The 25,023-nt window shown below is 35.6% G+C and overlaps 2 protein-coding genes across 2 annotated transcripts in view; both read left to right on the top strand.

Moving 5' to 3' along the window:
* Positions 1–288: 288 nt before the first annotated feature.
* On the top strand, positions 289–971 carry LOC149222961 (xanthohumol 4-O-methyltransferase-like). Its single transcript, XM_089383203.1, has 3 exons — positions 289–350; positions 426–490; positions 585–971. Exons 2-3 carry the CDS (start codon positions 437–439, stop codon positions 921–923), a joined length of 393 nt encoding a protein of 130 aa, XP_089239329.1. The 5' UTR covers positions 289–350; positions 426–436; the 3' UTR covers positions 924–971.
* A 10,160-nt stretch (positions 972–11,131) lies between these two features.
* LOC149222962 (vesicle-associated protein 1-2-like) overlaps positions 11,132–25,023 on the top strand; it is a 302,296-nt gene continuing 288,404 nt past the window's right edge. The window contains exon 1 of the mRNA XM_089385681.1: positions 11,132–11,521. Coding sequence (XP_089241807.1) covers positions 11,473–11,521 — 49 coding nt within the window. The 5' untranslated portion in view covers positions 11,132–11,472. The remainder of the gene's footprint in view (positions 11,522–25,023) is intronic.

Genomic DNA, 25,023 nt, shown 5'->3' on the forward strand with positions numbered 1-25,023 from the left:
TTTGCAATTTAAAAGCATGGTGAAAATCAAATATGCCAGGGATCTTGGGGTTACGTTGGTAGTCAATCTTCAACCAAACTTGAAAAAAAAATGTCATATTTAAAATCACAAGGCTGTGCGGCCTTGTTTGACGTTTCAAACATCAAATCATCATGCTAATTTCTCGTTTTTGTTTATGCTAATTTAATAATCCTATCGGCTTTTCGAAATTTGACTTCCATTCTCTGATTTTCCTCGAGAGGCTGGGCTTGCAGAGGAGACAATCGAGGCAATGTTGCGGCGTTATCCTTCCATCAGAGGCATCAACTATGACCTCCCTCATGTCGTGGCCACTGCTCCCCATCTCCCAGGTTACTAACAACACCTTTGCTTCATCAATGGTATATATGCATAACAATCTTATACATATAAATGTATGTAAATAGGTGTGGAGCACATGGGCGGAGACATGTTTGAAACCGTGCCCTCTGCGGACGCCATATTCATGAAGGTAAGTCTTGAACTTGCTGAGCTGTCATGTAATTCAATTAGAATGAGCTGAGAGCACGTTTTGACTATACAATTTGTTTGTGCGATGTCATCAGTGGATCATGCATGACTGGGGTGACGAGGACTGTATCAAGATACTGAAGAGCTGCAGGAAGGCGATCCCAGAGACGGGGAAGCTCATTATTGTTGACGTAGTGGCGCTGGACTCTAATCACAGAGGCGGTGATAATAATAATGGTGGCCAGAAAGAGAAGCCGGTTCTGGATCCTAATTTAGTTCTAGTATTTGATCTGGTAATGGTGGCGCACTACTCTGGTGGGAAGGAAAGAACAAAGAAAGAATGGAAGAAGATTTTATTAGAAGGTGGATTTGGTCGTTATAAAATAATCACCATTCCTGATTTCCAGTTTGTGATTGAAGCGTTTCCTTCTTGATTATCTGCTCTTTATGGGCTCATTTTTAGTATTTACAGTGTTAAAATGCAATCAAATTATTGTATTTACAAAATAAATGAAGATTTATCAAGGCCTTATGGAGACATGAAACATCCGTAGCTAGTGATTTTCTTTAGTCTTACCTCGCACTCCTGAGAAGACAATGCATTAATGGGTCACGGGACGCTCCTCATCTCCTTCAGAGACATGGAGGATCCGTAGACAGTGTTGTCCTTTTGTCTTACCTCTCTCTGAGTAGATAATGTATTAACGGGTCAGGGGGTTTTGTTTTTTGTGGTTCTGTTATGGCTCATGAATGGATGTGTTTATGGATTGAAATTTAAGGAAAATATGGGTTTACTGTAGCATATGAATGGGATGCATCCAAGCATTGAAATTTCAGAAGTTGGGTTTATTGTGCATATGAAATGGCATGTGTTCATGCTTTTGAAATTTTACTCAGAGAAAAGAAAAGATGGATTTGGTATTGCATATGAATGAGATGTATTCTTCGTATATGCTTGGCCATCTATAGAGGTTTCTTGATTTTGGGTAATTAACTTACTCTAAAATGAAATAAGACATTCAATGTGTTCCTTGTAATATAGATATAAACAAAACATCTAAAGAAAAGTAATTGCACAATGATCCAGTCCAAGAAAACAAGGTTTTCCACAAACCAATTAACTCTTCTAGAAAAATTCAACAATTCCAATTTAACAATCCTATCGGCCTCTCTTTGTACCTTTTGGGACAATTGCTAGTTATAATACAACAAAAAAATTACATTTTTTGTTTTTAAAAGAAACAGGTAGCATTTTATTCATATTTTTCAAAATTTGGTTCAGAGAAGTATTTACAGCTACCCTGGTTATTTACTATTATTCTGCTTACAACATTTAAACTATAGAACCTCCAAAAACGTGCTTATTGCTTCTGTGGTATACTGCAGTGGCTGGAAATAAGTTGAAGATGAATGGGTGAAGACTCTTGTTAATGTAGTTGTGGCAACAATTGCAGGCATGGTAATGTGCCATCCTATGCTCTACTAGAAGGGCTTTTTGTTCTTGAAAATACATTTTTGTTCATATAAGTCATTTTGCATGTTGCAAGTACCTTGCCACATTCTCCTTCATCATCAACTGCAGATGATGAAAATGGACTCCCTTCACCCCCATTTGATGAGGGTTCCTTTTTGACAATTATTATTTCAAATCAAAGTACAACTTTTGCAATTCAACAATTCCAATTTAACAATTTTATCGGCCTCTCTTTGCACCTTTTGGGGCAATTGCTAGTACTAATTTCCTATTGCTTAATTCACCTCATATTAAAATATTCGAATTTGCTTATCTCTCAAATTTTATAGGAATTATTTGTCATAATTTTCAACATATTCAAAATTTTACTACACATACTAATATGTTTTTACGGCATATACTAAAATGATTGTCTTTTAACTATTTTTTTTTAATTAATTTTATATTTAAATTTTTAAGTTAAAAAATATGATATTGATTAACCATGTAAAATATTAATTTATTTTATAAAAAACATATTGTACAATTACTTATTTAAATTTAAGATTTTTTTTTTTGTATAAAGTTTAAAATTAATATATTACATAGTGAACTTGGGCAACCTTTTAAGAACAAGTGTAATATGCAAAAAATAATCCATAATAATTATTGAATGCATGAACAAATTCATAAATATGATAATAAAACACATTTGAATATGACCAAGGGAAGTTACAAAAGTAGTTAATGGACTATAATGGAAGTAATTAATGGACTAGATAACCTTGGAGCAAAATAGAGATAGATGCATACATAATTGTCAATGAAACATTAGCTCCCAACATCATCGTTTGTTACAAAAGTTAGGAGTTTATTGAAATACGCTTGTGCACATTTTATTCCATCTTTAAATTATAAGACCAAATAAGGAGGAGAAATTAATATATATATATATATATATATATATAAGCTAATTATTGTAACAAACTATAATTTAACTTTAAATTTACACTCATCCTAATTCAACGACAAATAAATAATTTATGGTAGAAATTTTATGTCGAAAAAATCAAATTGATATGAAATATCATGTGTTGTTTTAATTGTGTGACAAAAAAATCATATGTAATAAAATATCTAATATAAAAAATTACAATATCTAGTATATTAAAATAATAATAAAAATTAGTTACACAAAGGCTTAAGTGTGAGAGCAAAATATTCTTTTTTCTTTTTTCTTTTTTTCTTCTTCTTTTTTTTTTGATTAAAAATGTGAAGACAAAAGAGAAAATTTTATTTATTGTAGTGTTGGCTTAAATTGTATTTTTATACCTGCGGAACTCAAAGTATATTGTAATCACTTGGGTCAAAATGCTTTGACTCTTAATTAATTTGCAATTTTTTAGAAACTATTTCAAAAATTTATTAAAGGTTTGTAAAATTAAATATTAAACTTTTTTTTAATTGAATTAATTTTTTTTGAATTTTTATAATTTGAATTTCTAATTTATGATTGGTGGATGCCTAATTTTATGTGGTTTAAAATCAATTTTTCATAATTAATAATTGTTCAAAAACACAAATAAGAAAAAGCCTCTAATCGTCAAGTGTCCTCATAAATTAATTTTCAATTTATTTTTTTTTTCCAAATTTATGGATTTTTTTATAATTAATATTTTCTTTTCCTCAATAAACCTTACTTATATTATATAAATTCACAATTCAATTTTAAATCATGATGCACTATAAAAAAATAAAATCTAATTCAACACTACAATAAATAAGATTTTCTTTTTTGTCTTCACAATTTTAATCATTATTTAAAAATAAAAAATAAAAAAATTTAGGAATCTTTTGCACCCACACTTATGCTTTGTGTAACTAAACTTTTTATTTTAATATACTAAACATGGTAATTTTTTATATTAGATATTTTATTACATATGAATTCTTTGCCACGCGATTAAGACACGTGATACTTCATATCAATTTGATTATTTCGATGTAGAAATTCTACCATAGATTATTTAGTTGTCGTTGAATTAAGATGAGTGTAAAATTAAAGTTAAATATATAGTTTGTTACATTATTTAATATAAAGATACTAGGCATTATATATTCTCCTTCTTATTTGGTCCTATAAGCTAAAAATGGAATAGAATGTACACAAACATATTTCAATAAACACTTAACTTTTGTAACAAATGATAATGTCGGGGCTAATGTTTCATCCAAAATTATCTATTCACCTATTTCTATTATGATTGAACCAAGTCCATTCAATAATAACACTCACCAAGGAAAAAATATGGAAAAAACAGTGTAATATGTTGCACATCGTTGTTGCTTTTGTTTTTTCAAATTTCCCAGTTTCCATAGTTAGTAAAAACTCGGAATGTAATGACAACTATTTTTTTTTTAAAGAAAGTATTAAATATTGAAAAATCCATAATTTAGAAAATAAAATTCATAATTAATTTATGAGGACACTTGACTATTAGAGTTTTATTTTAATTTTTTTAAACAATATATAATTTTGAAAATTTGAATTTAAACCACATAAAATTAGTCATCGTTAATAACAAATAAAAAATTGAATTTTTAATTTAATTTACAAAAACTTTAAAGAACCTTGGAAATAATTTCTAAAAATTTAAAAATGAATTAAAAGTCTAAGAATTTTGATCCAAACTTATATATATATATCTATGATAAAAATTTAAAAAACCTAAATTTTTTATAAGATTTTTTTAGTTTATTAAATTCAAGAATTTTAATTTTATATAAAGTTTAAAATATAAATAATAGGCAATAAAATCACTGAAAAAATAAAATTTTAAAAAATGTATTTTTTTTCTTAAAATGATTTATGTTAATCTTATAGATATATTAAGCATGGAGAGATCAAAGTTTTTAAAGTGCTTATCTCTTTTAAAGGGTAAAATTTAAAGAATGAAAAATATACATCTTGAAGAACTATTTATTCTTAAATCTTATTATATCATTTATTGCAATTGACACTCGTGTGAGGATTTTTATCATTTACTTCTAACCATCAAAGATAAAGATAAATGCAATTTACACACACATATATAAATGTCAACTCCATATTAAAAATCAAAGGAATTACATAGTTCTCTTATATTTTGAATTAGAAAATTTCTATCGATAATAACCTATTTGCATATATTAAAAACATGCATATTAGAATATTTTATTTATAACCCATATTATATATATAGATGAAATATTCTATAAATTTATATGAAAAAATTAAAAAATTCAAATCTCCCTCACATAAAAAAGTAAAATTATGAGTCTTTTTTTATATAAAATTGATATAAAATTATGTTATATAATATGAGCATTGAAATATTTTATTTATGGTTGGAATACAAATATTTTTTGTGATCTCTCTTTATATATAATGACCTCTAATATCAATATCATTTTTAAATGTCGTGTCAACTCCACACTAAATATTAAATGAATTACACACATTTCTTATATTAAAAAGTAAGAAATTCAAAATTAAATTATATTTTTTAAAACTTCCAACTACTTTATTTTTATATAAAGTTGATGTAAAATTAAGGTAGGAATTAAAGTATTCTATTTATGGTTGATAATGAAAGATTTTTATTTATTTGTTTGTTTGTTTATTATTACTAATTTTTAAGGATACTCCCATGACATGGGTCAATTCCATCTATTATAAGTGCAACACATGTTTTAATGTATTTTCAATTTTTATCAATGTGGGTCTTCTAAGAAGTATGCATAATAGGTACTTGTTAAATGTTGAATTTAATTTCGCATCCAACGAGTGTCTACAACTCGTTAGATGCATAATTTAATTCCTCATCCAAGGAGTACCCATGTTGCATACTTTCAATGGACCCTGCTACACAAAAAATGAGAAACACATGGAAAAACATAATTACAACTATTAGATTCACCACTCCTACTTCTAATATGAATATATGTTAGATCTAAGACTTTTGTGATCCATAATGTAGATATAAGTCTTTCGGATAATCACATCATTAGGATTTGGTCGACGTTTCGAACCAACTAATGTGGTTCATCGTCAGGACAAGGTGAGAAATCAATAGATCTCAGGGAATAAATAGTAAGGATGCATCACTACCTAGAGTTAACCGTTGCAAATTAGTCATTATGTAATTTGTTACATTGTTTAATGATTTAGTTATAAATTAGCTGATATGTAATAAATAAATATTTATTTTCGAATTTATATATTAATAATATTAAATTTAGTTAAGAAATAGCTGCGGGATAATAAATAAATATTTCATTTCAATATTATAATTAGATTATTAATATTTATTTTAAAATTATCTAGAAATAATTAGTTTCAAATATTATAATAATAATTGATTTTTCTAATATAGTTTGTTAGGTTTTGACTCATAATATTAGAAACTAGCTGTTATAAGTAATTGAATATTTTATTTCATAATCATAAGCTAAATGTATTAATAGTAGTGTCATCTAAAAATAATTAGTTTAAATAAGGTAATTTGTTAGGGTTTGACTAATCCAAGGGTGGGTTAGAGACTAACTTATAATTCAATATTATCAATTCATATAGTAATATTATAGAAGGACTATAATTTGTTGGAGGAGAACTAAAGATATTCAATCATATCAATAATATATTGATGGTGTTTATTATTTTTATTGATTTAGAGATTAATAATATCATTCTAATATTTCAATTCATTAATAATATTATTGCTTTCTATAATAATTAAATATAATAATATTATTTTATTATTAAGTTGTATAGAAGAAGAAAGATTAAAATTGGCTGGCGGAAAACACATTAGTTAGTTCGAAACGTCGACCAAATCCTATTGATGTGATTAATCCGAAAGACTTATATCTACAATATGAATATAGTTTAAATAAAGAATCAAATCAAAACCTTCATAGTATTTTACATAATATGCTTTAAATATCAAATATTGATTAAATATATTTAAATTACATAATTAGATATATTTCATTTTATAATTGTTTAATTTGATTTGATTTGATTTATTTATTTATTTATTTTTTCTCTGAAGAAAAAAACAATAAACGATACTTAATGTCAAATATTAATTAAATATAGTTAAATTACATAATTATATATTACTATATAAACATAAAGTACATCATAACCAACTGGTTTACCAGATTTGGAACCAAACCAGCTGCAGTAAAAGATAGTCTTGGCCACACATTTAACTAGACATGCCATAAGTTTATTTTGTCTCTAGTATCTTTTATAAAGATCTAGAAAATTAACTTTACTATCTGCAAATTAACTTTACTACTACTTTTGCTTATCAATTTACCACTCGAGGGTGGTCTGTCTATAAGTCCATCTTCCTGTTGTACGCCTACAAACCTATCTATCACCATATTACTATTATATGGCCTAGATAACCATACGAAAAACAAAGCCAAAAAAGAAACGGACTCGTGATCATTTAACTATAGGCATTGGTGTTGCTTTCGCTACACCTAAACCAGACACAGGTGTTGTTTTCGCCACTGGAGTTGCTACTGTTGCCACCCCCCCTCCTTGAGTTGTTGGTTGCTTGTTATTTGCTCTAGTTACCTCCCTGACCCGATATTTCGTGAGCCAAGCAGGCTCTCCCGGTTCTTGCCCTAGTGTGATATCCACATTATGGATATATTTCAAGTAGATGGAGAACATCTTGTTCATGTCTCCAATTTTGTCGTCTTGCAGACGTTCTATATTCACCACCCTTTTGAGTGATTCCTCTACAACTCGTAACTGCTGCCCATTCGCCTTCATCTGGAGCTAGTTCTCCATTTGTCTCCTAGTTCCATCCTCCATTGCCTTCGCTTGCATCTTCCCTACTAACGTTTTTGATATATGTTATTTTTATAATTGAATAAATTTTTTTGTTCCTTGAGGAAAAATAACGTAATTTCATTCATATGAAATTATGAGATTACATTTTACATATACACTCAAAAGTGTAGTTCAAAAATTATCCTCCAAAGATCTATACAAAGTTTACATTTAAGCCAAAACAATCACCTATCAAGAATACACATAAATACATCTCCTTATGCCAAATGAGAGAACAACCAAAAAACTTTACATTAGCATATGGGGAACATGAGAGAAATAAAAGAACATCACAATCCCATATTTATAAATACATAATGTATGAAAACAAAAAGGGTCCCAAAAAGCAACTAGATCCATCATTAAATTATGTACTCGCAAAACGCTGAATAGAATAGTTGTAATAAAAGATCATGTAGCCAAAAAATTGACATTTGAAAGATACATAATTAGGTATCGGTGACAAAATGGTTTGACTCCTCATAAAAATCATTATCTTGTTCAATTATGATCCAATTATCTTTCTCCATATTAAAGTCGTCCTTTCAGGAGCAATCCACATCCTAATTCCTTTCCTTGTAAATATGTGAACATGTAAAAGATGTAAAAGAACGAATAATATAAGAAATATCCTCAACAATGGGCCCAAGTAAGATATTCCTACAAGAAAAAAAACCATTAATCCAATTCACAGATAACTTAGAATCCTCGAAAATATGAATCCTTGAACATCCCTTTCCTTTTGTAGACATTAATAGGTATTTGCAAGCAAGAAGTTTCGCTTTGTTATTGGTCCTTTGGACCAAGGCCAATATTTACTTTGAAAAAGTGATTTGGACTGAGATATAAAACAAAACCACCTCCACATTTTTTCCCATTTTCAATAGCAACACCATTAAAATATCCCCATGGAATAGATGAGTCAAAACTTTCAAGCAAGATCACTCTAGGAGCAACAATTTTTTTGCCTTGAGGAAAATGAGTTAAAATAACCAAAGCCTCAACAACAATATGAGAAGGATTCGTCTCGAAGTCTTGAAAGAAAGCCTAATTCTGAGCCAACCATACCCCCATCATGTAATGAGAGGAAGAACTTTTATATGACAATTGAAGGGATTTATATACAATGAATGCCATGCCTCCTCCAAACCAACACCTGTTAAGGAATATAATAACCTAGTGCAAACTCACAATGCAACCAAACATTTTGAAAAGGGACATAGCATAAAAACATGATGTGCTGATTCCACATCATTTTGATAAAAAGGACACCAACCTAGACCACACGTGTATCTTCTTTGCAAAACATCCCAAGTAGGAACTATTTTCATCATAAGGCACCACATAAAATAATTAGATTTTAGAGGGCATTCAACCTTCCAAATAACATTCCACCACCACTTGATCTCTAAATTCAAGCTCTCAACAATAAGATAAACATAACCCATCTTAGGATGATAAGTGCCAAAAGGGCAATGCACTAGATAAGCTCACTCGGTCTGTCAGATAAACGAACATGACCATCTACCAAAGCTTGAATATAATCTTGCCAATGAGATCTAAATTCCTCCACAACACCAAGATCCCCAGTAGTTAGCCAACCTTGATGCGAGAGAGAAAATCAACCTAGGTTTGCAATATGAGACAATTTACATAAACCACAGACTTTGGGCCAATGAATTAAAGGAAGTGTTAGCAAATGATGAGAGGCACATCCAAGCCATGGATCAATACCCAGTGTAACCTTATCACCTTTGCTCACTCACTAAGCAAGTCCATTACCAATAATATCAAAAGTATTAATAATCACATAACATATTATTGAAATATTTTTTCTAGGTTTATCTGATTTATGGATCCAACCTTCAAGAGATAAAGGGGCAATGCATTTTTATACACTACATACTGTCAAAGATTGTTTGTAGAAATTAACCTCCATCCACATTTAACTAATAAAGCTTTGGAAAAGTTAAATAAATTCTTTAAAACACAACCACCCAAGGCCTTTGGTATGGTAATGACATCCCATCTAACCCAAGGCAAAAACCCTTTTTCTTTCTTTCCAGACCAAAGAAAAAAAGAACTAAGTCTTATAATTATCTCTAAAATACATTTCGGGGATCCAGGTAAGTGAATCCCAATAAATTAGGACAACCTCCAAAACCAATTTGATAAGGATCAGACGACTAACCATGGAAAGACATCTTTGACACTAACAATTTAAAAACTTATCCACCTTCATGACCAGTGATGCCCAATCTTCATTGCGATAATCATTAGGCTTCAAGAAGAAACCTAGATATTTTAGACCTTGCTCCAAAAATTTAAGAACATAAGGAAGTAGTGATCATACTTTTTAATCTATCATAAATTTACTTTTTAAATACTAATTTTTAATTTTAAACTAATGCTTGGTCTAATTAGGTTTCAAATTTGCTTGAAAAATCATGGAAATTTCAACAAGATTTTGATAAAGTTATGTAGAAATTTTTGTAAATCCAATCAAACTTCAAGATTTTGGGTGCCCTAGGATTATTGATGGTGCTAAATCCATTTCCACCATCAAAAACACAATTCAGACACTCCTATTGCCAAATTCTAGTGATTTTTTTTTTTTTTTTCAAACAAATTTGCTACCGCGGTAAACTCCACAATTGCATACATGATATAAAATATTCATTTTATTTTATTCAAATTTATTTTTTAAATATAAAAATCTTTAAATATACATGGCAATTTTCTTTTATTAATAAGTGTACATATGAGATAGGTAAATATTTTTATAATTCTTTCGAATTTAATAGCTCTCAATATAAAATTAGGTAAATATTTTTATAATTCTTTCGAATTTATTAGCTCTCAATATAAAATTAGGTAAATATTTTTATAATTCTTTCGAATTTATTAGCTCTCAATATAAAATTTCAAACCGTGTGATCACAAAATATTCATTTTATTTTATTCAAATTTATTTCTTAAATATAAAAATATTTAAATATACATCCAATTTTCTCTTATTAATAATTTTCAAATTTATTTTTTAAATATAAAAAATCTTTACATATATATGGCAATTTTCTTTTATTAATAAGTGTACATATGAGGTAGGTAAATATTTTTAAATTCGAAAGTAAATATTTTTATAATTCTTTCGAATTTATTAGCTCTCAATTTAAAATTTGAAACCGTGTGATCACATGAAATGAAATGTTTATTTGGAAAGGTCATGTGTCGCCAGTGGTGATGACGTCACCTGCCATCCCTGTCATCTCCCTCTGCTGTCTTCGTATATAGGCTCTTATTGCCATCAACCAGACGTGATCGATCTTACCAATTCCATTCAGTGTACCAATTCTTATTGCGTGCGAGTGACCTGACCACCAATAGCAACAAGAGTGTCGCTTTGGTGAGGCATCAATTGCTGTATATTGTCTTTAAATCGGGTCGCTTTCAATCCGGGACCTATTAATACCCATCTGATCGATGCAACATCTTACGATGCCCTTTCTCTAGCCGAGTGTCTGGTGGCAGTTGCCATACGAACTTCCCGTCTTCAAGGGAAGGAACCAGAGTTGGCCGTCCAGCAGAACGAAAGAAGGAAGAGTAGCAGAAGCAAGGAAGAAACAAAGGGACAACCATGCCGTCAGAACTCTTGAGCGTTCAGCCCAACGAGCTCAAGTTTCCATGTAAGAATATTTCTCCTTTTTTTGAATTTTGAGATGGGTTTGTCTGATAGGTAGGGTTTGAATGGCATCTGGCAACTGTTGGTTGCAAGCATTAGCTCTTGCATACGAAATAATAGTAGTTGCCAGGGACAAGGTATTTTACAATTGATGAAGCTTTGCAGTTACACAGGCCGTTTTTAAAAATCAATTACGTTTTGTCCAAATTAGGGCTAACTTAACATTGTTTCAAGTGGGAATGATGACTCCATGATCGATATTTCTATATGTATATCGAGGTTCTAGTATTTATGTTGCCCTAGATGAATTAATTTGATCTAGATGTTAATGTTAACGATAGCAGCGTGTGCAGTTCACACTGACTAGGATGCAAAACAAGAAAAGCAAATCTCGACTTGATTGAAGGATTCTCTTCTCGAACTGGTTACATGAATGAAGTGGTTTCTGTTCGTCATGTTGCGTCCAAGACCCATTTCGTTCCCTGCGAAATGATATGCCTTAAGACTTAGTATTTGCTTTAAAATTGTCGTTGTGGGGTTGTCAACTGTTGCATTATCCTGCGACACTGCTATGTCGATTTAGTAGATATGCCTATGATTTTGTCTGACCATAAGTTTCTGGTGTATTCCCCAATTGCTTATTTCTCTGTTAGACGATCCGTTAACCTATCTGATATTTTGTGGGGATTCTACTGCACAAGGATGGGTGTGATCACTCCACTTTTGTCCTTGTGATTGCAGCAGTTTATCAATGAGGTTTTTCACTATTTTGGAAATTGAGGTATTGTTGAGTATATTAATTTATTGAGATATAGTCCAGAATGCATATTGATGTTGATTATCAAATCTTCCATGTTTGCTTGACTTCTCTGAGGGAATAAATGGGCGGTTTCAATCAACATGGGAAACAGCTCTAGCATGATTATCTGTCTACCTAAAACTGTTGCACAAACATCTTTTATCAGAGTGTCCCTTCTTCCTGGTATGCCAAATTGAAATATTTTATCGACCTTAGGTGTACTCGGCAATTTGCTTGCTCTAATCCTAATATGGCTAGCCACTTATTACTCCAGTAATTCATATATAATTATGTTATAATCCTTGAGTCATAACAAAATCAAAACTTAGTTAGATTGTACAGATCTATAATATATATCACATGTACATAATATAAAATTAAAAAACCTATAAGAGAAACAGATACATTTCATATACTTAGATCTTTGCTGTTGATGCTAAAGTTGATATCACAAATCTGATTTGTCAATCCATAACTCTTAAGAAATCATCCACAGTGCAATCTGCTTCTTGTGAGCATCTGCTAAAAGCAGCAAAGAAATGTGCTTTGATGAATATCACAAAATATGCTTTGCCGAATTATAACTCTTAGAAATCATCCACAATGCAATCTGCTTCTTGTGAGGACTTGCTAAAAGCAGCAAAGGAATGTGCTTTAATGAACATGACCAAAATGTTTAGACATTTATGTTTCTTTGAGCAACATCAAAAAATCTAAAATGATTATATTTCTACTCTTTGATTTGATATATGTGGAGAAATTCCAGGAAATATTCATTTCTCTCAAACGATTAAGGCACTACTAAACCTACATTGTAGGGAGTTTAGCAACAGAGATGAAATGGATTTAAATCAAAGGTTAAAGGCCAGACTCCAGAGGAACCCCTTAAATGGTAAAGAGACATACATGCAAAGATTTTCCATAAAACATAGTTTAAACCTTTGCGAGTTGTTGTCTATTTTCCAAGCCTCTTATTTCTAGGCAGATATCTTGCATATGCATATGCAAGGATAATTAACTATTCAGTGAAAGTGGCACCATAAATTATAAATTCAGGCTTACACAGGCAAACAGGACTGAGCAGGTAGGAAGGGATGAGAACCATGACATAAAAAGCATCAATTCAACACATTTCACAGGTAAATTGGTGACACTTATCTTTAATTGTCTTCCAACTGGCTGCAGAAGAAGGACATTCCACACAACCATAGGCTCCCTGCTGCACCAAGTACCTCTGAAACAGAGGCCACCCCTAAGCTGAGGCTATGACTCCACAAGGGTGAATTCTTCCTATGGCTGGATCTAATTCTCTTCACACAGTCCAATTCCCAGGTTCACAGTTCATATTTAGTATTTACACCTACAACGGTCCCAATCCACCATCTTCTTTCCCCCCTCAGCTTGCACAATTCAAGGAATGAGATGCCCTGCTTTGCTTAGGAATCCTTCAAGCTATCCCACTTCCCTCCGAGGCTCCAGCATAGGATGGCCAAGAAATCTCACTGCTGGTTTCCAGGGATTATCAGCAATTCAGCTGTAGTGAAATTCCTCAATGATAGTGATTATCATTCCATACAGCCACAATTTCTCATAATTCTTAGCTGTAGCTTTCCATAACCTGTTTATAGTAGGCCTATGGTCGTTTTAGCTTTCATTTCCATGTAATAAAGCACCCCACCCTCCAACCTAGTGTTGCAGGAATTGCCCCCATGCCCCTGGCCCGAAGGCTGGAACCATGCACTATTTTTATCCATTGGACCATGCTCGAACCAGCCTTGGAATTATATCCTTAAATTTTGGAACTGTGCTTTTGCCCAAAAATCAAGGTTCTTGCCATTGTAGAACCGTGATGGTTCCATCATGGGTCCACAATGCTTCGCACATGGTTCTAGAGGAATAGGCACGGTTCCATGGGGGTGACTTTTTTCGTTTTTTTCTCTAAGTTTGGGTTAAGGGTAGGACCTAGGGTGGTTTTAGGGATGAGGGAGAGTGAGAACATATGCATGTTTTCATATATTTTGCAACACTCTTAATAGACAATAAAACTAACCATAGATCTCGTGGTGGAGTGATCATCTATCTCAACCTCTTAAAGATGACCTCAGAGTGATCATCTATCTCAACCTCTTAAAGATGACCTCATTGCATATCTTGAGAGTTTGTTAATGGAGCAACACACTTAGAGGTCTTCAGAACCTAGACACTGGCATATGGCATGGTCTTATTCCCCTTTTGGATGGAGGTATCGTGCCTTCACGTAGCTATTTTGCTGGAGAGTTGAACACATGGCATGATCACTTATTGTTTTATGTATTGTTGACCTTGTCCACTTGAATTTGATAGTGGATATTGGTTCTTTATGCAATCATAGGCTAGATCCAAGGTTTGACATTGGATATTACTATTCTATTGTAGATGAAGATGGAGCTTTGTAATTGCTAGAATCTAGATAGTTGATGGTTTAATAATCAATCATTAAATATGCATGGTTTCATACTTTCTGCAACTAATTTAGCATTTTGGATGTTTTTTTGAATATAAATGCAATATAATACTGTTAAAATTGGCGACTAGGGCCATCCTCCATGTGGGTCATCTTATTTATGGCAGCTGATATTTTTCCTAGATTCCTTTTGTCGAGAGGTGTAGGATTGATCTAAAGATCATCTGATTCCGACAAGTATTTATGGAGATATGAATTTATTTGTATTTACTTGACAACTTGTCAAGGTGGGCCAGCAGCTAAATGTGTGGCACACATGCCCAACAAATCATATAAGTACAAGTGAGGTTGATTCATTATCAATTCATCTCATCTCACTCATTCTTCTCTCTCTCTCTCCCCTTAGCTTTGGGTTACACAAGGAGCAGCTCACATGTGGGAAGAAGGAGGACGCAGTAGGGCAAGGAAGATGTAGAAAGAAGGATGCAAAAGTTGCAGGTCATCTCTTTGACCAGCGTTGACCATTTAGGAGTGTGGTTTTGGTGTGGTTGCCTCCCCTAGGCAGGCCACAGATTTTGGCATGCAAATCGAGGTGATCTGATCTCTGGTTTGACCAACGTTGATTGCCTTAGTTTGGGGCAATAGGTTGACTTTAGTCAACAACAATTTGACTGTGTTTTTGGGGCTGCTTATGGGCTGCTTCTTTAAGCTATTCAAGGACTAGATGACCGGGAAATTGACCAAGCATATTGGAGATCAGTTTCATCTTGTTTGACTAAGTTTGACTTTGCTGATCTAGGGTTTGCTGCTGTTGATATAAAACTACAGAGTTATGATTTTGTACTATTTCTCTCTGCTGAACTATTGAAGATAAAAGAAGATTTGATCGAAGGATTTCCCCGCATTGGGGTTTGTCCCTGGTTGCTGCCATATCTTGTGTCTCTTGTCTTGGTTTGTTTTCTGTTGATTGTTTAATGTTCTATCTGCACTTTACTTAATGTATATGTGATTGCTAATCAATGGCTAATAAGAAGAAAAGAAGTAAACTGCTCTAAGCATAGAACATACCATAATTTAACATGGTATCAGAGCTGAGGTGAAGACAAAGCCCAAGCAAGAGCAAGAGCAATCACTAAAGGTTGGTAAGGCTATCCTAAAAACTTCATGGGGTCCTCAACACTCTTCCCTGCCGAAGACAAGCTCCGTGAGAAGTCTGACTATCATGGATGGAAGATGTCTCTTAATTTGACTTTAGAAGATCAGAAAGTGTTGGACCATGTGAGAGGCAATCTTGTTGCGCCTCCATCAAATGCATCCTGCCAGAAGCAAGTGGACGAAGGGAGAAGTCAAAGCAAAGAAGATCATCCGGGACTCTATTGACAAGCCCCTGGTGACCTATGTTTCCGAGCTGACCACCTCCAAGGAAATCTACGATAGACTGGTGAGTTTATTTAAAGTTAATGATGCAAATCAAGTTTTGTTCCTTAGAAATAAGCTGAAGGAAATTAAGAAGGGCAAAGATGAGAGTATGCAAGCATATTTCTTAAGGATCAGTGAGACCAAGAATGATCTCCTATCTATTGGGGAAGTAGTTCCTGACAGGGAAATGATTATCACAACTCTTGGAGGACTGCCACCTGAATGGTATATATTCAGGACTACTCTTCTCAACAATAATGTCATCCCAGGATTTGAGGAATTGATGGCTAGATGTATTCAAGAAGAAACAAGGATGGAAGAGCAAGAAATGCCCGCACTTAAAGGCAATTCCTCTGCCTTTTCTTCTCATGCTAAAAGAAGAAACAATTCTAGGGCTAAATCCAAAGGAAAGGCTGGACCGAAGGGTGGAAGAAAAGGACGATGTTACAATTGCAACAAAATGGGCCACTATGCGAGGGAGTGCCCTGATAAAAGGGACTCATACCATGATGATGACCAAAATAACTCTCAAGGCAATCAAAGGAATGGCAGGTCCAATGGTAGAGGTAAAAGAAATGTCGGAAATTAAGGAAGAGGACAACCCTTCAAGAAGGCAAGAAACTCCAGGTATGAATCTAACGTTGTTAACAATAAGCAAGATGAATATTGTCTACCAGCGGCCCTCTCTACTACTTCTCCCCCGAACTCGCTAGGAAATTGGTTTATTGATAGTGGTGCCTCAAGGCACTTCACTGGTTACAAAGAAGCTCTCTCTAATATGATAAAGAAGGAGACCAACCTGGAAATTATTCTTGGGGACAACGCAAAATATCCCGTGAAAGGCATAGGGAATGTCACTCTTAAATTGAATCAGGGTAATACAATTCATTTGCAAGAAGTCCTATATGTACCTGATCTCAAAAAGAACTTGGTGTCCATTTCGACAATGGAAGACAAAGGCTACAAGGTGACCTTCATCGATGGCAAGGTACGTGTATGGAAAAAGAATTTTAAAGAAGCTTTCACTCTTGGGTTTCAAGTCGATTCATTATATCAGGTCAGGTCAGAGGAAGTCCGCTGGGTGTCATGTCTTGTGACACATCACTTTAGTTCGAACTATGGCATCGGAGGTTTGCTCACCTTCATCATAAAGCTCTAACCAATGCAAGACAAATGGTGACAGGGATGCCCGAGTTCTGAGTAGAGCAAGAAGGTGTATATCTTGGATATGCCGAAGGGAAGCTCAAAAGGGGACCATTCCCCTCAAGCCATAGCAAGACCTCCGATATATTGCAGTTGGTTCACTCAGACATATCTGGTATGATGCCTGTGAACTCCTTTAAAGGATCTCTATATTACCTCACTTTTATAGATGATTATTCTCGCAAGACTTGGATATACTTCTTGAAAAAGAAGGTGAAGTGTTCACTTGTTTTCGTCACTTCAAAGCCTTGATCGAGAATCAAACCGAAAAGAAGATCAAGATCTTAAGGACTGATAATGGCACTGAGTATGAATCCAATGAGTTCCATGACTTTTGCAAAGAGGTTGGCATTAAGAGGGAGACTACAACACCATATACTCGTGAGTAGAATGGTGTGGCGGAAAGGAAGAATCATATGATTGAGGACGCTGTTCGTGCTATGCTCCATGATCAAAGAATTTCGAAGTTTCAATGGGCCGAAGCTGTGAATACCGCCGTATATGTGCAAAACTGATGCCCTCATCAAGCATTGGGTTCCAAGACTCCTAAAGAGATGTTCACTAGTAAGAAACTTAACGTATCTCATTCTAGAATTTTTGGAAGTCCAATATATTTTCATGTGCCGAAGGAGAAAATGAATAAATTGGGTGCATTTGGAAAGAAAGGAATCTTCGTGGGCTATAACGAAAATACTAAGGGCCATAGAATCTATGTGGCTGGTCAAAGGGAAATCAAGATTAGACATGATGTCACCTTTGACGAAGATATGGCTCTTAGCAAAGTTGACAATCTTCCTACTCAAAGGGGATCTAAAGAAGCTGACACTAGGGAACCAAAGGAAAAGGAAGATGAGACGATGCCCGATGTGGAAGAACTTATGGATCCTATTGATCCCCCTCCGCAAGAGCCTTCCTCTTCTAGGAAAATGCCTTCATGGCTTAGGGGGACACTTGATGATGTTGAAGGACACATTGCACCTAGAGGGACTTTCCGGGAAAGTAAGAAGCTAAATAGGTATCAGGGATACTTGACCATCATGAGCACGATCATCCAAAATGAGCCTTCATCATTTGCAGATGCTGTCAAGCATCAAGTATGGAAGGATGCTATGACTGAGGAATATGAGTCCATCATGAAAAACGATGTCTAGGATGTGGTTCCCAGAACCCAAGACAAAGCAGTTGTCACTTCGAAATGGCTTTACAAGATAAAGCATGCAGTTGATGGAAGTGCTGAAAAGTATAAGGCTCATTTTGTCGCTTGTGGCTTCTCTCAGAAGCATAGTTTTCAAAACCGGCCTTGCTAACCGGTTACCGGTCTAACCGGCTAGTTAGCAGGCCCACCGGTCGAAACTGGCCAAAAAACCCGGTCAGGCCAGTCATTTCTCCTTTTTTTGCCCTAAACCAGTCCTAACCGGCCGGTTAGGAGGCACGCCCACCGTTTTCAGACACTGTTTTAAAAACATTGTTGTAGAGTCATTGATTGTGGGTTTTCAGAGACTGTGGCCTATTTGCTGAAGTGTATGGGTTGCTTGCTGGGGGGTTGGTTATCTCTGTGCATATTCTAGAACAGCGTGCCACTCACTGAGGTAAAATTATGCCTTATCTGCTAGCTGGAGGTTTGCTAATATATTTGCAAGCCTGAAGTGGGAGTGTCGTTACCATTGTTGAAGGGAAACAACTATAAACAGACCCTTGCAAATCAAATCAAAGAAACGAAATACTTTGGAAGTGAGTGATTCTCCGTGGTCACGAAAAGACTGGCCTGCATACTTATTTTGTGACTAATATTTATCTAGTAGTGGGCTGAGTTGTTGGTTCCTAGAGTTGGTGTTACTCATTGTTTGCTGAGCTCTGGAGCTGTTTATACCTTGAGGAGAGGCTGGACCTGCATGTTACTTCAAAGTTCAGATAGAAGTTTGCCATCACTTTGCCAAAAAAGAGCTACTGTCATATTCTCTCAGACTTGACCAGGGTCCCTCATTACCTCTTACTCTGTACATCTTTGAAGGCGGGTATAATGACTATGCAATATTCCAATATGTAGTTAATACACATTATTTCTACTTGGGTTAAAATTTTAAATACTTTGTAAATTTTGCTAGTTGGAGTTCATTTCTACACACTGAGTATTATATATGTTATGTTGAGACAAAGAAGCCCCAACTTGTCTACAACATTATGTTCTCCACATAAATCTTCCATTGGAAGAAACATCCAAACTCAACTGAAACTTGCAATATCACCTACAACATATTGCAAATAATTGTTTGAGAAAATTACATAGAGAACAAATCCACTCCTAAGAGCTGTGTTGATAACTTTATCTATTCACAGGTATCTTCATAATCATCATTTGGCTAGAGGAACATTTGCACAAAGTGTATGGGTTATTAAAGCCATTGAATTGTATAACAGAATGAGGATACAACTATGCCTTGATATCATAGTAGAGTGCATACATATTGTCTATTGTTGGTCTGGGATGTGTTAAATTTGTTCAGATGGAGTTTTGAAGACACTTCTTAAATCAACCTAACAGAGCAGTAATTGATTGCAATGATTCTATGAGGCAGAACAACAAACCTTTCTATGATATGTATTGCACTCGGTGCCATTTTGATATACTCACCTTTACATGGTATATAAATGAGCAAACTTTGCATATTTTGTCTCTATTGGCTTGGAATCATGGTTTTAAAACTTAAAAATAGTTTTGTTTCATTAAAAAATAATTATTTAATGTATTTTTTCAAAACTGGTTCATTTAGACCAAACCAGTCCCAGTTAGACCGGTTCATTAGGTGGACCGGTTCAGTCACCGGTTTTGGTTTTAAAAACACTGCTAAGAAGGAAGGTATAGACTATGACGAGATATTTGCACCTGTTGCCCAATATACCACCATCCGCTCAATCATAGCCCTTGTTGCTTCGCAAGGATGGAACCTACATCAAATGGATGTCAAGACCGCGTTCTTGCATGGTTCGATCAAAGAGGAAGTCTATGTGGAACAACCCGAAGGATTTGAGATTCATGATCAGGAATCTCAAGTGTGCAGGTTGAAGAAAGCCCTCTATGGGTTGAAGCAGGCACCCCGAGCGTGGTATGAGAGGATCGATAACTACCTGATGAAGCTGGGATTCACTAGGAGTGAAGCCGACCCTAACCTTTACTTTAAGGTTGAAGATGACAAACCTCTCATATTGGTGCTGTATGTTGACGACCTCTTTCTAACAGGTGCAGACCCTCTCATTCACAAATGTAAGAGGCAGTTGGCTTCTTAGTTTGAGATGAAGGACCTAGGACTGATGCACTATTTCCTAGCACTGAAAGTCTGGCAGAAACCAAGGGAGATTTTCCTATCTCAAGGAAAATATGTGGTGAAGATATTGGAAATGTTCGGTATGGTGGATTGTAAGCCCGTGACTACCCCAATGGAGCTTGACTTCAAGAAGTTAAGCGGTAGTGCTGCCGGACCTGTTTTATGAAATGCTACCGAGTATCGTCAACTCATCGGAGCATTGATGTTCTTGGTGAACTCCCGTCCGGATTTATGCTTTGCAGTCAACACGTTGAGTCAACATATAGTTGAGCCTGACCACACACATTGGATTGGTGCCACGAATCTGTTGAGATCTCTTCGTGGCACAATCACACATGGTTTGAGATACACTGCCGGAGATGTGAGACTACATGGATATACCGATGTTGATTGGGTAGGCAGTGTGGTTGACCAAAAGAGCACTTCCAGGTTCTATTTCTCTTTGGGATCTACCTCAATATCTTGGATGAGTAGGAAGCAGAAGTCGGTGGCTTTGAGCACCGCTGAGGCAGAATACATCGCTGCTAGTATGGCCTCTTGTGAGGCAGTCTGGTTGCGGAAGCTCTTCAGTTCGCTGTTTGGATTCACATTGGATACTATCGTGATCCTGTGTGACAACTAGAGTGGGATTCGTCTATCAGAGAATCCTGTATTTCATGATCGCTCCAAGCACATCGATACCAGGTACCACTATATCCGGGATATGGTACAATAGGGAGCAATAAGGCTCCAACATGTCGGTACAGATGAATAGGTCGCCGAAATTTTGACGAAGCCCCTGGGAAAGGTCAAATTCTTGACTTTCCGAGAATGACTTGGTGTCGTTGAGAGACCCTCTTATGAGGGTCGTGTATGATGCATATATTGAGCTTTGGGAGCTCCAGGGGGGCATGAGGTACTTCTTGGAGCAACATGCGACCATAGGGCGACTCGCTATCCCTTGGTGGTGCTCTATGTACTGGGTGAAAGATTCAGCCTTCCCTTGTGACATCCCTTGGTGACTGTGGGACGGGATGATTAGTTCTCCCATGGGCCAGGATGGTTAGTTCTCCTGTGGCGACTGTGGGACAAGATGATTAGTTCTCTTGTGGGCCAGGATGATTAGTTCTCCCATGGCAATTGTGGGACAGGATGATTAGTTCTCTTGTGGGCCAGGATGATTAGTTCTCCTTTGGCGACTGTTGGACAGGATGATTCATTCTCCTGTGGATAGGATGATTAGTTCTCCTGTCGAGGCGTCCTACTCATGCAGTTTGGGACTCCTGGGAAGTACCTCTCAACTGATCAATGTGTAGGGAAATGGGGTTAGGGACCATTAGTAGTACTATTGATGGATGCATCATTGTATCTACCGTACTCCCTATGCTAGGATGACCTCCATTGATATGGGATCATTGATATTGATTAGGGATCAATGACACTGATCTAGGACCAGTTAGAGTGGTTGACACACTCTGAGACTGATTTCGGGCCAGTGGAGGATGGTATGATACATCCTCGATCATCTCTTCTTCTTCATAGTTCAGCAGAGCAGAGCCAAGCAGTGCAAGGCAATGCATTTGATGGCTGGGACAGGACAGACGGTTAGACAGACTAGCAGATGGAGTTCTCCCTAGTTGAGAGGGAGTGTTAAAATTGGAAACTAGGGCCAAACTCCATGTGGGTCATCTTATTTATGGTAGCTGATATTTTTCCTAGATTCCTCTTGTCGAGAGGTGTAGGATTGATCTAAAGATCATCCGATTCTGACAAGTATTTATGGAGATATGAATTTATTTGTATTTACTTGACAAATTGTCAAGGTCGGCCAGCAGCTAAATGTGTGGCACACATGCCCAACAAATCATATAAGTACAAGTGAGGTTGATTCATTATCAACTCATCTCATCTCACTCATTCTTCTCTCTCTCTCCTTAGCTTTGGGTTACACAAGGAGCAGCTCACACGTGGGAAGAAGGAGGACGCAGTAGGGCAAGGAAGACGCAGAAGCTGCAGGTCATCTCTTTGACCAGCGTTGACTATTTAGGAGTGCGGTTTTGGTGTGGCTGCCTCTCCTAGGCAGGGTGCAGATTTTGGCACGCAAACCGAGGTGATTTGACCTCTGGTTTGACTAGCGTTGACTGCCCTAGTTTGGGGCAGCAGGTTGACTTCAGTCAACAACAGTTTGACTTTGTTTTTGGGGCTGCTTCTTCAAGCTGTTTCGAGGACTAGATGACCGGGAAATTGACTAAGCATATTGTAGGTCAATTTCATCTCGTTTGACTAAGTTTGACTTTGCTGATCTAGGGTTTGCTGCTGCTGATATAAAATTACAGAATTATGATTTTGTACTATTTCTCTCTGCTGAATTATTGAAGATAAAAGAAGATTTGATCAAAGAGTTTCCCCGCATTGGGGTTTGTCCCTGCTAGCTGCCACATCTTGTGTCTCTTTTCTTGGCTTGTTTTTTGTCGATCATTTAATGTTCTATCTGCACTTTACATAATGTATATGTGATTGCTAATCAGTGGCTAATAAGAAGAAAAGAAGCAAACTGCTCTAAGCATAGAACATACCATAATTTAACAAATACACACACTCACACATATAAAATAGACTCTTCCAAGATGCTTCACTTCCAAGGATTTTTGGAAAATGATGCTTCCGATGCTTCGCTTCTAAAAAACGTACCCGCTTCATCCCCGCTTTGTGCAACATTGCTCCAACCTGCATGTAAGGGTAAGATATTCTTTAGAGCTCAAGGCCGTTGTTCAACAAGAAGGTTCAAAGCCATTACAACAATATGTTCAATGATGAGCTGATCATGTCACTTGCGGGAATTGAACTTGGGTGGGGATGATGACAATATTTCCCCCTATCCACCCAAGATAAAACCAATTGACAATGATCATTCTAGCTTTTAGGGAGTAACCCTGTCAAATTTCCCCAGCAGAATCTCAATTCGAGTTCTCCCAATTTTCCCAAACGAATGGCAACTTGAACTCTCCCAACATTTGATAAGCCGTGTTCCACCACTGAATGCTAATTTGAACAGCATGAAGATTTGCACTGGAATGGTAGTTTGAATAGTTTGGTCACTCGAACCCTTGATTCTCCGAATCCCATGATAGTTTGGACGCTCTAGTAATTTGAATTGCCCCCCAAAACATTCAAAATCTCCCCCTAACAACCTTTGAACTCTAAGTGCACCCAAAATCATTTGAAATCTCCCCCCGAAAACCTTTGAATTCTCTCTCTTCCCCATATGGGCAAAAAAAGGCGTAGTAAAAATTGCATGCTGTGAAGGGCCATGTATCTCTATGGAGAATCCACGTACTTCCTTCCTGCAATTAATCCCTAGATTAGGATAAAATATTGCATGGATCAAAGAACACTAATTCAACACGGGTCAGGGCTTAGGATAAGATTAACATAATATTATCTTCTTTTAGCCCTCTCCACGTCCCCTTGTCTTTCCCCTTTTTTGGAGTCATAACTCCCAATTCTTTGTCCTTCCTCTTCTGCAGCCTGTGAGGTATTTTATTAACATTCAATGCACAAGTTTACATATTACATTGTTCAGCTTTTAGCCGTTTATCATATATATACACAATACTGATCTGGGAATCAAAAAAATGGTATTGCAGAAATCAATCTATTTAATAACAACTCTTTATTAACCACCTGAAACCAATTAAAATACAGAGGTTCAAATCCCCCTGATTTACCTGTGTCTGCGGAAAGGGCATATGTAGGCACCTAGAGGTATAGTATCAACAGTCGGAATTGATCCTGTGTCACGTGGGTATGAAACCGGCTTAGTTGCCGATTCACACTAAAGCAGGTTGTCTTTAGAGATCATGACAGTTCCCTCTCCTTGAATGACATTGTCCCAAAGTAATTGTAGTGGCAGAAGTTGCATCATTTTAGGGCTTTCCTATGTAACATTCTCAAATGGCAGATCCTCTCTGGTAGTACCTTTAACCTCAGGCCCCAGTTTTTCTCTCAAGTTGCCAAAAGGTGCTCTGGTATCAAAGGAATATGTCCATCATTTAGGGGAGGTAGGATATTTGAAAATTAAAATTTTTTCCCTAGCACTTCCTTCAAGCGTGGGACAAGAAATGTATTGTGGACTGTTGCTTGTATTGGCAGTTCACTGTTCAAGGTTATATGCAGCTTGTCCAGACGTCATCAGAACCTTTAGGTCCATAGTATCTAGGGCCAAGTATGTCCACCGTTGACCTTTGAGTGATTTTCACTTGTAAGGTCATAGTCTCAAGAAGACCTAATCTCTGGCTTCGAATTCCTACTCACTCTGTTGTTGGTTTTTTCGGGACTCA

This window comes from Pinus tabuliformis, chromosome Q, assembly GCF_031772625.1.
Source record: "Pinus tabuliformis cultivar Carrire ecotype Pingquan chromosome Q, CPIR1, whole genome shotgun sequence".
NCBI lineage: Eukaryota > Viridiplantae > Streptophyta > Pinopsida > Pinales > Pinaceae > Pinus > Pinus tabuliformis.

Coding starts and splice junctions, on each gene's coding strand:
- LOC149222961 (XM_089383203.1), top strand. CDS start 437: ATGGGCGGAGACATGTTTGAAACCGTGCCCTCTGCGGACGCCATATTC. Junction 491..584: donor CGGACGCCATATTCATGAAG/GTAAGTCTTGAA, acceptor CGATGTCATCAG/TGGATCATGCATGACTGGGG.